We start from the raw sequence: 15,620 nt of genomic DNA, 5'->3' as shown, positions 1-15,620 counted from the left end.
TTTTCCAATGCTAATATTATCAAAAAATTTTCAAGTGGACATAATTTGTCCAAGCTTCCTTGGGGGTGCCATATTTATGAAATTTCACCCAAAAAGAAAACATTAGCTAGCACTAGTGAGACTCTTTGGAGTTTAAACTCACAAAAGTTGTATGTATGGGCATGATATCAAAAGATCAGAAGAACAAATAAGAAAATAAGTATTGATTGGCAGTATTAAGATGTGAGTCCAGCATTCTTCTAGCTATTCTAATCACTTTTGGAAATTATTAGTAGCCTGTGGTGGTTTTCAAACTAGCATTTCAACCATGGTCCTCCAATCTAGTTGCCCCATGTAATTAGGTGTGCAGTCTCGACAATGACTCATGTGTCATGGGGATCTTGAAGGAATGATGATGGAGCCTTCACTCCAAGCTACTCCTTGTGAGCACAATGTAAAGCACGAGCCATCCGCAAGTGTTAGTCAAGCGGCTCCCAGATTGTTGCAATGTGTTTCCATGAGAGAAAGAGAGAAAAGGGAGATGGGAGAAGAGAGGGAGAAGGGGAGGAGAAGGGGAGAATTAATGGGGATGGAGTGGCAAACACAAAGGCGCTACAAAGGAAACAAGAGAACACCCAAAAACACTCTTAGAAGAGAAGAGGGAGCTTGTATTCCAAACTTGTGCATCCAACAATGAAGACCAAAGTCAACAACTTGGCCTTTCATACATGTCACCCTTTGAAGGGAAGCCATTGCCCCACGTAGAGGTGGACTCAACCTAGAAAAAAAAGATCAAAATGCAAAATGGGACTCCTACTTCCATTTCATTCATGTTCTTTCTTGTACAGACTCCCACACACACAAACTAGAGCACACACTACTGATCTTCCTACAACATTAATGACATAAGTGTCCTACCTAAAATATTGTTCATGGTGATAGGTTTGTTCCACACCACATTGATACATGTGATGTGTGTGTCAAAATGCTACACTCCTAGCTTCCACTCCTTCTCTATCTCATCCACATATCATTTGATTTTGTGGGTCATGCTTGCATGCTCTTCTTTTTCAACACTCCCTTTCGAGCTTACACATCTTTCAACTCTCCCCCTTGAGCTCATTTTGAATTTCTTCACACCAAACTTTTCTTCTAAAGTATCCCAACTCTCTGCCCAATTCATTAGTCATGATGCTTGCTACTTGCTCATACATCCTCACATACACCAATTCTATTTGTCTTGCAATCATCTTTGCCTAGCAAAGTGATGATGCACCTCAATATGCTTTGTTCATATGTGATAGACTAGAGTGTTTGCTAGTTGGATACTGCTCATAATTTCACAACACATTGTGATTGTACCTTCCAACTTCTAACCTAAGTCATCCATCAATGTTTCCAACCAAACCACATCACGTGCATCCATTGCTACTCCTTTATATCCAGCTTCCACAGTGAAGTGCTTCTTACCATACCACTTCCAACATCATACCACTTGTAGATCAACGATAATATGAACATCCTACCCAACCTACATCTATATATCCCAACAGCTCAATATCTTTTCCAAACTCATAGAATAGCCCATACTATATAGTGGCTTTCACATACCGTAGTATCCTTCATACTACATCCAAATGTGGCTTTCTTGGCTTTTGCAAAAACTGGCTAACAAGACAAACTACATAGTTTAAGTCTGGCCTCGTAACCATCATGTAAATGAGGCTTCCAACCATCTTCCAATACATAGTAGCATCATGTATCTCTTCTCCAAAATCAGCCCTCAACTTTACACTTTGCTCCAATGGTGCGTCAATTGGTTTACATGCACTCGTACCATACTTTTCTAACATGTCCAAACCATATGCCTTTGCATAATCCAAATCCCTTCAAGTGTTTCTAGGATTTCTTTGCCCAAGAAGTAGCTTATCTCACCAAAATCATGTCAAGTTCATGTGCCTCAAGCTTTCCTTCAATGTGCAATATGTGAGACATCACTTCCCATGATAATAAGGTAATCAACATAGATGACAATGACCACCAAGCCAACATATGTCTTCTTCACATAAATTAAATGATGTACCTTGCTTTTTTAAAACCCAATGCTCAACAAGAACTTGCTTATCCTGTCCCATCCAACCTCTTGGTGCGTGCTTCAAGCCATAGAGCACTTTTTTCAATCTGGACACATAATTTGAATAATCTGGATGCACATATCCTTTTGGCTTCTCCATGTATACCTCTTCTTACTCTCCCCATTCAAGAAGTCAATTGTTGACATCCATCTACCATAACTCCCATCCTTTTGATACAGCATCGCAATCATCATTCTAACTATTGCAATTAGCAACATGGCGAAAAGTTTCCTCATAATCCAACCCATATGTTTGTGCATATCCCTTGACCCACAGTCTATAATTTTTTCTTTCAATTCTACCATAAGCTTTGCATTTCGCCTTATGCAGCCATTTGCTGCCAATCAAATTCTTCACTTCCCGTCGTGACAAATGTTCCCATGTCTTGTTAGCACTTAATGCATCCATATCTTTGTCAATTTCTTTCTCTCAACTTTCCTTTCCAAATGCTTCCTTGGAGCATGTTGGCTTCTCATGCTTAATGACCAACATGATATATGCATAATGCACCGTTACATACCTATTATGCATCAACGTATCCACAAGGTATTTCACCCTCTCTAATCTCCTAAGTGGAGGATTTGTATGCACCTCTTGTCTATGTACATGTGGTGGTACATAATTCTCTTGTGCACCTCTTGCACTAGGTGTCTTCACTGATGGTATTCCCAATTATTTTATCAAGGCTTTTCAAACTGGATGAGTCATATCTTGTATTTTGCATACTTGGCACATCTCTATGAAGCTCCTATGTGCCGAGGTTCTCTCCCTTGAGCTTTCCAATTTGTTTCTTTCTTCATGATCCTCTCCACTATATCTATCAATGTCCTCAACATTAGCATCCTTCTAAACATACATCTATCAATGTCCTCAACATCAACATCCTTCTAAAAATACCAAATTCCCATCTCATCAAAGATGACATATATACTTATAACAACCTTCTTTGTCACTTGATTATAGCACTTATAAGTATTTTGTCCATGGCATAGCCAAGGAAAATGCACTTTGCTGCTTTTGGCTCCAACGTTGTCCTCTTCTCATAAGGAACATCCATATATGCAATACAACTAAACACCTTCAAGTGTATCAAATCTAGCTTCACTCTTGAGGTCCTCTCCTCTGGCGGCATATCATGAATGGATGCTGGTCCTATTCATAATATAGACTATCATTGCCATAGCCTCTACCCAATAGTAATCTGGCATGGCACGTGTAGCTTTTGCAATGCTTCAATTCTTTCTTTTTGCAATTGGATTTTGCTGTGAGGTATACTGACATGTCCACTGCCTCCTGATTCCATGCTATTGCAAGTATGCCTTAATGCATGTGATGTATACTCACCACCACTATTGAATTGCAAGCATTTATGACATCCATACTACTTCCACCATCATCTTAAATAGCATAAAGGTATGAAGAGCATCACTCTTCGCATGCAAGAAGTAGCCCAAGTCCTCCTGTTGTAGTCATCAATGAACAGTATGTAGTACTTGCTTCCATTTATACTTGGGGTTTCTGTTGGTCCTCAAATAATTGTATGGATAATTTCCAATGGCTTTGTACTATTCCTCCCATGATTGGGAAATGGAATCCTTGCTTGCTTCCCAAATTGATATTCACTACAAATGTGGTTTTTCAATCATGCACAAATTGAAATGGAATCCTTGCTTGCTTCCCAAATTGATATGCACTACAAATGTGGTTTTTCAACCATGCATAAACTATGTTGGTCGATAACTACAATCCTTGCCTGCATATTCTTCAACTTTTGTAAGTTAATGTGCCGCCCAGTCCTCTTATGCCAAATTTCAATGTCATTCACCACAAATCCTTGCTCTATGCAAAGATGACTTTCTTCTTCTTTAGACATTATCAAGCCTAGACAAAGTGATCTCTCACATTGGGGACCTCTCAAGTGCTAGCACCTAGCTTGGAAGAGAGAGCAGAGAGGTGAAGAGGCTTTCTAGTGTGACTTCTTTCAATGCTGGGCAAGAATGGGTCCCCAACATAGAATGTTGGGGACCTCTCAAGTGATATGTTGCGGGTCCTCAAACCTCGAGGGCTTCTACTGTCATAGTCCACCCGACCACGGATTCCCTTCTCTTGGAGCCCCCTAAAACTCCTTTCTTTTTTTGGCTCCCTCTAGAATCCTCCCTCCTAGCCCAGCACTTGCCACTTGGCCTCCAACTTTGGTGCCACATGTCCCACAAGGGACTCCTCTCTAGGTCTCCTTATGCACCGCCTCATAAATGCCTAGACCTAGGCGTGACCCTAGATCTAAGCCCTTTAGGCCCTATTAATGCAAGTGCTGTCAAGCCCTCTAGCTTCGCGCCTTATACTGTGGTCACACGGTATTATAGTTGACGTAACATGATAGCACATAACTCGAAGAGAGAGTGGAGCGGTGAAGCTTTCTAGTGTCTTGCACTTCTTTCAGTGTTGGGCAAGAATGGGTCTGGTGCACCTTTTGCTTCTATTTTTATCAAACTTTCCTAAGCTTTGTGTAGTGTGAGGGTTTTTTACATTTCAATGCTACCATGCACGAGACAAAGCCCTCTTGTAAGACACAAAAGAACAAGCACGCTTAACTTTCCTGCTAGCATTCAAGATGATGAGGTGATCTATGCGCATGGATTTTATTAAAAAAATGAAAACAATCACCTACACCAACACATACATCCACACTAGGGAATACATCCACACTAGGGAATAGTGCAAGATGCACTATAGGGGGTTAATGTGGGTAGGTTAGATGGTTTGGGAACATGTTCTTAACCAATGTATTTTGTCTAAGGCCCTTCCTTGGAAAAGTGTCAAATATGGTGACAACTCATTTTGACACAATAAGGATTATGATCGTATTATTGCCTAGATTGCTCAAGGAAAAGGGATTTGAAGAAAGATCAAGGGTTTAGAGGAACACACATGCACCTCTTTTATTGTCAAAAGAGTTTTGTTTAGGTCTAGAAAAACAATTGAGTAGTTTGAATATTGGGATGAAGCTGAAGTGGAAGATAGCCTTGCTCGTTGATAAGGGAGGGCAAAATGACCTCATTTACCAAATGCTTCAAGTCCTCAGAGTTTTGATGCACTTGTGGAACTTTAGGAATGATATCTCTTTTCAAGTAGGGAGGATCCCAACGATTTATATTTGGAGAAAGTATCATGTTGTTTTACACTATTTTCCATAAACTTAAACCTAATGTCATATAGTATAGTTCAACCATAAAATGTCATATAGTATAGTATCATGTTGTTTTACATTAGTTTCCATAAACTTAAGCCTAATGTCATATAGTATAGTATCATGTTGTTTTACACTATTTTCCATGTATCTTTGGAGAAATCATCATGTTGTTTTACACTATTTTGCATAAACTTAAGCCTAATGTCATATAGTATAGTTCAACCCCGTCCCGCCCCACCTCCTCCACCCCTCCTCTCTTGCACTGCCAAGGTAGCAAGGAGTCATCTTGGAGGGTGCGAACTTGGGCAGCCAGTTCCAGTGGGGCGAATGCCCTACGAGCTGGGCTGTCGTTGCCATCGCTGCTAGAGACAATGTGAAATCTCAAATGAGTCTTTTTATTGAAAGTGGTCTTCTCTTATATTACTTAGTGAAATCCAAAAAACATCTCATACAACATTCCACCTACGACATCTCATACAACAGGTTCTGGAGCCGAGCTCTAACATTGACCTCTGGCCAGCAAGCCACTAACCAACTAACATGGACACCTATGTCCACAACAACCTGTTTACATGGAATAGATGACACCACAACGCCATTCACCGAGGCCTCATATCGTGTAGACCATATTCTATGGAGAGTGGCGTATGTGATCAGATCCCATACAGCAGCTTTGTCAGGAAGAACACATGTGGCGCCTGTAATAAAAACGCTTCCACACGATTGGTGGATGGGCACACGTGTGGGGTGGAGTGTGGATAGTCTTAAACACGGATGAAATAGTGATGAAACACAACAATAACAACAACAACAACAACACGCCATCGTCTTCTTCTTCATTGTGGATTGTTGAAGAAGATTGGCAATCTTTCCGTCGTTGACAGATGCAGAGAGCTACACATTCCCTCTCAATCCAACCATCAAATCCTTCCTCTTCTCCCCTTCCATCCATCGCTCTGTTTCCCGCTTCCTCCCCAGGTCTCTCATGGCGTTTCTAGCTCCCTCTGCCCCTTCCTGACCTTCATCATGCCGCCTTGCTGCCCCGCTCTTCCACCATGCCCAAGCGCTTCCCGCTCGCTCCTTCCGCCTACCTCGCCGGCCTCACTCTCGAAGTGCAGCGTAAATTGCAGAAGGTAGGATCGGCTTGCTGAAACCGCCTGCACTAAGTTTTTTGTCTTATAGGCTATAAATTATCGTTCTTTAACCTCCCAAAGGAATAGTTCCTGTTTGTTCAAACGGATCGCGGACTGCAAACTGATTTACACTGTGTTTGTTTATCTTCCTGTTGTAGCACTCATTGGAGCCTTCAATTGCTTGCATCCTGCTTTAACAACTTAAGTTCTTTATCATTCATTGCCGTGGTTGTTTTCCGTAACATCAAGAACTTTAATTTATATAAGTTGTTTCGCATCTCTTTGCACGCGCTCTGCAAGAGTGTGGACCCTTGTGATTGATGGACGTTTATGTTATGGCTGTAGCCTGCTAACATACAAAGACTGCAGTCCCGTAGTCTTCAGCCGATCGCTTCATGAAGAAGCAAGTGTCAGCCCGTACCAGCTCCATCTCGCATTTATATCTTGCGAGCTTGGTGTTTTATTCAAGGGCACTTTCTTTTCATTTGTGGCGTTGTATCGACTTTGTACAAAGAGGATATATTGCTATATGATGAAATGGCATTCTTCTGCTGAAAGCTGTTTTTAACGACGGAACCTATCATCTTACATAAGCTTAGCCAAGTTAGGCGTTTTATAGATGATTTATTTGTACCAGATGTTCCCAACTTTCAAGACTTTATGTACAAAGACGCCAGTGCTTTTGGAGAAGGAATCTATCCTCGTGACTGTTGTGAACTGAATTGCACTTCAAGAGGGGATTCTTGTGTTTTCTTAGATCTTAGAATTTCTCAATCTACCATAGGATTAGAGGTTGATATATACGATAAACGTGATCAACCTGAATATAGTGGTTTACACATTATAAAAATGCCTCACATTGACTCAAAACATTTTTGATTTGGCAAAATATGGAGTTATTTCTTCCCAATTCCATAGATTTTCCTGCCTTTGTACAACTAAGGAGTCTTTTATCACTCAATGTAGTAATTTGATCACTTTACTATTACACAAGAGGTATAATCCAAGGAAAATAATGAAAAAAGTACGCACAATCTTAGATATGAAGTATTTTATCTATGGTGTATTGGCCTTAGGTATGTTTAGAATGATTGAACATAAGCTGAAAACAAAAAGCGGGGAGCTGAATAGCCCGTTTTTCTTTTCGTTTCAAAAGAGAGTTTGTTTGAGTATGCTTGTGCTTTCTAAGTTAGAAATGTATTTTTGACTCTTTGTAGGAAACAATACATAAGTGTAAAGGACCATTTAGCTTTTTACGTTTTAAATAAGAGTGAGAGTGAGAGAGCGATATTCCAGTTTTTTGGAAGATTTTGTTTTTTATTTCTTGACTTGCTTGTTTTTGCTTAGTCACCTGCTTCCTTTCTTCTTTATTTCTTGTTTTCTTTCTCTTCTGTTTATTTGAGGTATTTTAGTAAGCACTGGGTTTGCCCAAGAGATTCCGCGGGTCTTTAGAAACCCAGTATAGCTGCTTATGCTTGGGCACTGATGACGACATAAGTGTTGCTTTGCTTGCTAAGTATGTCTTCCTTTTGTTTTTCTTAAAAGTTTTTGTTTACCTCTTTTTTCTTCTCTTTCATTTTCTGTGTAGATTTTTGATCTTTAGAACAACATAAAATCTAAATTTGTATGATTGGACTTATTCTAGTCTTACAAAGGTATATTTAAAGATGGAACGATTGTTCTTGAGAACATTTAACATCATTATAGCAAGGGATACGTCCCAAAAATCACACCTTGAATCTTCTCTTTTGCTTTATGTTCTCTCTCATTGGCCTAACTTACAGGCAATGCAGTTATAAGTCATCGGTACTGTTGTCATCCTGGTACTTCACACTAAGACTTTAGATTTTCATTTGGTAGCTCAATTTCTAGGACAAGCGTATAGATTTTCATTTTGCCTATATAGGCTTCCGTAGTGCATTATGAATGGAAGAAAAGGGCTGGCCTTAGGCTTTCTTTTGTACAGGCATGGATGAAGGTTAATTAGCATGAATGGGGTTCCCTTTTAATGGGTCCTATTTCATGGGCTTAAAAGGGTGGATTTGTTGGGCCTAGTCTGGGTTTAGTGATCTTGGGAGGGAGTTGAAGAGGATAGTACAGAAGGAATTTTGAGAACATTGTTTGCGAAAAGAGGGTTCTAGAAAGGATTTCAATGGTAGGAACTACAGGGGAATACTAGTTGGAATGGGAAAAGGTGCACAAGTCAGGGGGGAATGAGGGAAGAACTTGGGTAAGTCTGCTTTTGGCTGACTCTGTGGCAGTGCAACTGAGCTTGAGGGTCACTTGTAGGTTCTGTACTCAAGTTGAGCTGCTGCCCCAAGAGTCTCCTCTCCCTTAATGCTATCACAAGTCACTGAAATGTATGTTGAAGAGGGGTTTCAGGGCAGGGAGAGGCAGGAGTGAGAGGGCAAAACTGGCTAGTTCTAGTAGTGCGAGTAATTTATTCTCGTGAAATGGAGGGTGAAGGGTGCTATACTTCACGTTAAGAAGCATCACCAAAATGATCCTCTAACAAGTCCCTATACTGTATGTCTAGTTATATTTTGCTCGAAATAATATTGTCAACAAACTCACTCTCTTTGTTTGATGAGTCTTTTGTTTTTGCTAATCATGTGTGAAGGTTTGTCTTTATCTCCATCCTCGTGGCCTCATTTATCATAAAATAAAAGCTTCTTCAGGTGCTATACATGGCTAGTTTATGCTAGAAGTGTCTTTTGGTCGGCTTTACCAGGTGTTGTTAATCAAAATGTATAATTGACTTTACCTGGTGGTGTTAATCAAAATGTATAATTGGCTATTCAAAGAGTGACAAGGCAAGGAAGAGTGCTTTAGATTGAGATAGCACATTCTATAGGGAAGTTGTCTCCCAGGGATGGTGGTACTGATGTGAATATAAGCATAGCTTTGCTTACTAAGTTTTGTTTTAAAAAAAATCCTTCTCATTTTCTCATAATTTTGTCTAAAGTTGCTTACAAACTCCCTACTTTCTTTGTTCTTTTGCTTGTTCTATCAAAACTTACAATTTGTAAGATTGGATATATTCTAGTCTTATGAAGGTGTATCCAGGGCATGTGCGTCTCTCAGATTCTTTGTTTGTCTCTCAGATTATTTGTTTTCCTTGAAGGAGGCATTGAGCAACCACAAGGTGTCACTGTGTATGTGAAATATACCTGTGGATGCCCCATGTAGTACAGTTCCTTTGAATTTCCCACGACAACTGTTGGAACTTTGTAACTTATAGTGCAAGCTATATTGAGACAACCAAAAGAGTGGGAAAACATCATCGCAAGGTTTCTGGTGTCATTTCAAGAGTGGACCATGGAACCTGGTCCATTATCAAGATTGAACATCACACCTGACTTATTGGCCCTTGGCTTTTTCAAGAAACATATTGAGGGATAGAAGCTTTATGTGTTTGAAATTTGCTTTGTTGGTTTGCAGGCACTTGCCACTCCATCACAAAGAGCAGAACTTTTATACCAGCTATTTACAGATGTTGCTTTAGAGGTTGATGCACGTGCTCAAGGTTCGACATGCAGCTTACTTGCTCTTTGATTATTTCTAAAACGATCGATATTGCTTGACAGCTATTTTTCTTCCCAAAAATAAACAGAACTTCTATATGGTTTCGAGAACAACAAGACTGGGACTACAGGTGCAGAAATCGACAGCAACAGGCCTTCCTTATGCTTCTATGAAGTGCTTGCAGAGCATTATGCGCAGGTGCCCGACGATGGGAAAGCTATTTTACCGCTATTTGTGCAGCTATGGAGCCAATCATTCGCTTCACAAATATTTGCACTCCTTTTCCACCAATGGGTAGGTGCCTTCTCCTTCTTTTACATAACATGCCTAAATATTTTGCCATCATATACCACTCCCCTTTCCCCCCCTCCCCTAACTAATTAATTAATATGATTTTTTGAATGTTAGGGGCACCTATTCTGTTTGTAGCCTGCTTCTTCCAAAAAATACCCAGTAATGGAATGACATTACTATTTTACTGGTTGGGTTTCCAAGGTATGGTGGTGATGAGTACAATTGTTTGCATGAAACAAGGTCAGACAAATTGCTATACAAGAGAAAAATATTCAATTCATGACTCGTTCAATGTTCTCATGTGAAATGATCCCTCTGTGAGAAGTGCAGTGGAAAATGAACAGAAAAGGAGAGAGTAAACAAAACCACACAAACTGAACTGAATGGAGAGAGAGAAAGAAGAGAGACTGCGAGTGACCTCAGGAAAACCCCCCTGAACTGCTGGGGAAAACCTGCACTGTGAGATGCAACTCTGAGATTATGCAACAAGTGAGGAGGCACCCTTTATACTCGCCCCCCCCCCCCCCAGTCGTTTGGTACAGCAGGCCGACCAGCAGCCCCATATGGGCCGACTGGCATGCTTCTTTTGGCCGACCCCCCCCCCCCCTACCCCCTGCCCTATATGGGCCACCTTGATCTGCCCTATGAACAGCTGGATACACAGCCCCCTCCCTCAACAGCTGCCAGGCAGCCTAGGTGGCTGACCAGCAGGTCGGCCCACCTCTGCCTATAAATGGCCTGGTAGGGGCAGATCTGCAGCACCAAAAGGTGGCCACACAAGCCCACCACACTGGCCTGACCATGGCGCCTCAACAGGGGCTGCCACTCGACAGCAAGCACGCCTGCAATTGCCCTTAACAGCCTTGATGTGGACTGCGCCTCCTCCTAGGAATACCCGCTGATAGGACAAAATCTGTATCAAGTTTTTGAGCACTATATATAGCTGTGGGTAGGCACATAGTTGTACACATCTAGGGTAGGTGTGGGCTTTTGGCATTTGTGGATTTTTCTATCACAAGCATGATGGACTAATGTATAGTTTTTTGAGACAATAAAGTATGTTTTGCAGGGACTTCATGGGAGATGATGAAATGCAATGTGGTTGTACCAGACCTCTAGACCAAGGGTGTCCAGTGTGTGGTCAAGTGAAATGTTTTTGGGGTCATGTAAATCAAGTCATGAAGGGTTTTTTAATTTTATTTTCCTGGGTCAATGTGCACTTGCATGTTACCGGAATTTGATATGTTTTGGTGCCCACGTCAAGGGGCTTTTCATGTGTGTGTACAGGGGTGCATGCAAGCTTTAATGTGCTAGCAATGTGTGTGGGAATTGCGTGACTAAAGGTCCAAAATGTGCATTTAATGTGCCTTGGGGGAATATTTGCATTTTTTAAATGGGAGAGTGGTAAAATGTCACTGATGAGGTGGCAAATTAGGCTGAGGTGGCTGGACTGATTGGGAAGGCATCCTGCTCATGCAAAGGTGGCTACGTAGCAAGGAATGTAGAGCGTCTGGATTGCGATCAATCACGTGTAGAGAAATCTAGAATCTCTAAAGAAAAGAGGAAGCGATGCACGTAACTAGGGGTCTCGTAGATGAAAGCGGAAGGCTAAGCGCCCATCAAAAAAAGGCCTATGTACGTGATGGGATGGGATTTTCCGACTGCATGCTTGGCACAAATGGACACTAGGTGCCTGGTGATGATGAGCTCGGTGGTGTAAGTGGCACTTACTGAAGTCCTGTAGAATTTTGGCCGTGTGTTGATAGTGCGGTTGAAGGAGAGGATCTTGGGCGATTGAGTCTGTGAGCTCCATGAAATCTGAGAGCATGGGCTGACTGTTATTCGGGGTACACGTTCGCTTTAAGGCTGACAGCAGGGAGGCTTTGGCCAAGCAAGTGCCCGGTGATACTGAGGAGACCTTGGCGCTGAAGATCTCCAGAGATAGTGATCTGTTCGTAGTTGGCTGAGCAAGGCTACCTTACAGGCAGGACCATCGTCGTTTGCAACGTGAGCTGATACGAGGAATGTATGGGCTGGTTTAAATCATTTGAAGGACTGTTGGCGACGTGAAGTATGAGCGTGGAGTACTCTGTGGGCAGGAGAAGAATACATACGCTGGAAGTGGATTTGTAATGCAGAGATGGTTGATGCGACCTGATTTGCCAGTCCCTTTCACTCTTGGGTCGTTGACTGCAGCTTTGGGGAGAGTTACGTGCTGTTATCCTTGATGGAAGCTTAGGAGTGTGGGCTGTGGGTTCATAGTATTCTGAGGTTGACTGTTCTCTGAGTTTTGGGGGGAAGTTCAGTTTTAAGTTTATCTGTTTCGGGCTGTGTAGTCTTTTGGCTCTCTTTGAGTCTGTGTGATCCATGTTCAGTCAGTTTTTGTGGGGGTTTGTCTCGGTGCCTAATACAAAGACACATGCTCTGGAACCTGGTTCATAAGCTCATCATCTACGAGCCCACATTGCAGCTGATCCCTATGAAGTCTCAGCTATCTGACGTGGTGAGGTACATAATTCCTGGTTGTCTTTTCTTTTTTTTCCTTATCACCGCCATGCAGCACACCTAGGCAGCCTGCCAACACACTTCATCGGGCTCTGAGCCATGGGCTGAACTGTGCCTCACAGGCCCGTACTGATAACCCCCAGGTGTGGCCATCACATAGGCAGGTCTGGCCTCTGCCCTACTCTTCACTACCCTCATAGAGGGCATGCGCACTCACTCGTGAGCTAACCTAACCATGGTACATCAGGAGATGCTGACCTCCAACGCCCTCACAATTGCAGGAAATGTAAGATGAAAAGGCATGAAGAATCTTGTAAGTTGTAAGCACATGGACGTTCATTTTATGAAAGATACCAAGCAATTCATGACTCTGATAGGGTATTAAAAAGGAGGGATTTTTCGGCTGACATCTTGTATAAAGGATAAGCCCATGATAAGATATGATGTTGCTGGAGTAATACCACTATCATTTAGGAAAGATAAGACTTGGTGATTTGAAAATCAAGTGGGGTGATGGGAATTCTTGATTCGGTTGCTGTGGTCTAAGCTTTTTGTTAGGCCGCAGTGCATTGAAAAGGTACCTCAATGCCCTTCGTCGATATTGAGAGTAACGACCTGGAAGCCAATTAGCACCCACCTATGACCAATGCTCTACACAAAATTTTTGTAAGAAGCATGTCTATCACTGGCTTTAGGTTAGCCCACTATTTGCTTACCTACGTCAAATTCATGCGAATGATTTTGTATCTAGGGGTTCCAACAACTTATGCAATGCAGAAATTAGAGGTTAATCGGTCAGCTTTGATGATTTTTGAATCCTTGAATCAAAATCTTTATACTGAGCTCACTAGTGGCTTGGCTTGCCTTGGAAAGCATTTGCAATTAGCTTTGAATAGGTGAGCATCCTTGTGAAGCGTGTCTGACAAGTTTTCTCATGTATGAGTGCCTCCTTGTTAGATTGTGGTTTAAATATTTTTTGTGATATTTGTGAGTGAGTAATTCTTGCTGCTTAAAGTGGTTGCAAACCATGCCCAACTCTCAGTGGAGCGATCGGCAATCCCGATGAAGTCAAATCTTCTAGCAATTCCGGGACATGATTGAGTATGTCCCTGGCAAGAATAACCCCATCTCCGACGCTTTTAAGAAGAAAGCCTTCATTTAGACATAGAAAAGGCCACTGCATTAGAGATTAAAGGGAAGGACCTTGACTCTATGAAAACACAGTGGACTCCACAGACTTTGGCACTCAATATCAGTTTGCCTTAACTCTTGCACCCAGTTCAAGGCGGATGGTTATTCTATAAGGAAAGACTTTGTGTGCTCAAAGAAAAGCGGCAGGCTTTACTCCATGACACCCATGACGCCCTCACAAGTCGCTATCGTGGCATCAATAGTACATTGGAGAAGCTAGAACGATATTTTTATTGGCCTAAAATGCGGAAGGATGTATATAGCTATGTGCAAAGATGCCAAATCTTTGAAAAGGTAAAAGTGTCCATCAGAAGGCGGCAGGATTGCTTCAGCCCTTACCAACCCCGAAAATCCTTTCCCGGACATCACGATGCATTTTGTGGGACCCCTTCCCGCATCTGTAGGTACGCGAAATACGCATTGTCTAACCATTGTTCAACATTTTAGTAAATTTTGTATGCTTATTCCATGCAAGGAAACAACTAGTGCAGAAGATGTAGCCTGCTTATTTATCAAGTATTAAGTACCCAATTGGTGGATTGCCACAAACGATTACAACGGATAGAAATTCCAAATTCACCTAACATTTATTGAGGGCTCTGTTCGAAAACTTTGGCACCAAGCTCTAGATGTCCAACGCATTTCCTCCGCAAACCCACAAGCAATCAAAGGTATACAATCAATTGGCTTTTAATGTACTAAGATCGTATTGTCATGATGTGCAGTCCAAGTGGGAGTAGTACCTTCCGTTAGAGTTAGACATATTGAACGATACCTATTCTTAAAGCATTGGGTGTACCCCGTATAGCTGCTTCAATTACCGCCAAGTTAAGGGGGGAATGTCACATGCACCCCTTCACTTGGGTGCAAGGTGACAATTGGCTTCATTGACAAAGTGCAAATAGTTCTTATATTTTGCCGTATGTCGTGACCCCATTGTGAGCCCTTGTCCAGGGATAGTCGGGCACTAGCTACGTAGGTTAGTCTCTCAGCCATAGGTCAAGTCAGAAATCAAGTCCTTGTTCACTAGTACCCACTGGAGAACATTTGGTTAGTGTTTCCATCTTAGGGTTCTAGATAGGTCTAGGTCTCAAAGAAGGGCCCCCAAAGGGCTGGACCAAGTGAGCTCCCATCAAGGTAGAATGGGCTGGGGAAGGGCTGCCTTTATAGGCTGTCTTGTGACCCTCCCTATGTGGGGAGGTGAGCCAACCAGCCCCAAACAGGCCGACCAGCCAGTCGGCTGGTTGGCTGGCTCGTTGGGCTCACCCCTGCCCTTATTTCCCCAGTAAAAGCCTCCAGTTCTCCAGCCCGGTGCAGCCCTCAGCCCTTCTAGGAGTTCCCTGCAAGAGAGCAATCAGTTCAGCAGTCCCATGGCTCAGATTTTCGTCTTCCCTTCATCTCTCACACTTACGCAGCTCCATTGCATGCCCAGGGACGGCACAAGCCTCTTCAATAGCATTGCACAGTGGTCCACATCTTCCATGTGGGCAGCATGGCCTTGGTCGAGATTTGGGTTGCTTCTCGGGCATTTGTGGGTCAGCTGTCCGTATCGAACAGTCATCCTTAGAGTTGCATCCTGCGCTCGCTGAAGGAGTATCACTTGTATTCTTTTGCAGTTCTCCAAGATATAAAGTAAATTCTTCCCCATTTGGGAAGGGGGGGCTCTCA

At 42.3% G+C, this 15,620-nt stretch overlaps 1 protein-coding gene across 2 annotated transcripts in view; it reads left to right on the top strand.

Moving 5' to 3' along the window:
• The first annotated feature begins 6,094 nt into the window (after positions 1–6,094).
• LOC147897900 (K-stimulated pyrophosphate-energized sodium pump protein) overlaps positions 6,095–15,620 on the top strand; it is a 29,383-nt gene continuing 19,857 nt past the window's right edge. For both annotated transcript variants that reach the window (XM_087380251.1, XM_087380252.1), the window contains exons 1-3: positions 6,095–6,437; positions 9,879–9,963; positions 10,051–10,256. In XM_087380251.1, coding sequence (XP_087236377.1) covers positions 6,360–6,437; positions 9,879–9,963; positions 10,051–10,256 — 369 coding nt within the window. In that variant the 5' untranslated portion in view covers positions 6,095–6,359. The remainder of the gene's footprint in view (positions 6,438–9,878; positions 9,964–10,050; positions 10,257–15,620) is intronic.

The sequence above is a fragment of the Dipteris shenzhenensis genome, chromosome 10 (assembly GCF_047967505.1).
Source record: "Dipteris shenzhenensis isolate YYH24624 ecotype China chromosome 10, Dip_SZ_1.0, whole genome shotgun sequence".
Lineage (NCBI taxonomy): Eukaryota > Viridiplantae > Streptophyta > Polypodiopsida > Gleicheniales > Dipteridaceae > Dipteris > Dipteris shenzhenensis.
The sequence above is the reverse complement of the archived record's forward strand: the minus strand, read 5'-3'. Positions and strand labels throughout refer to the sequence as shown.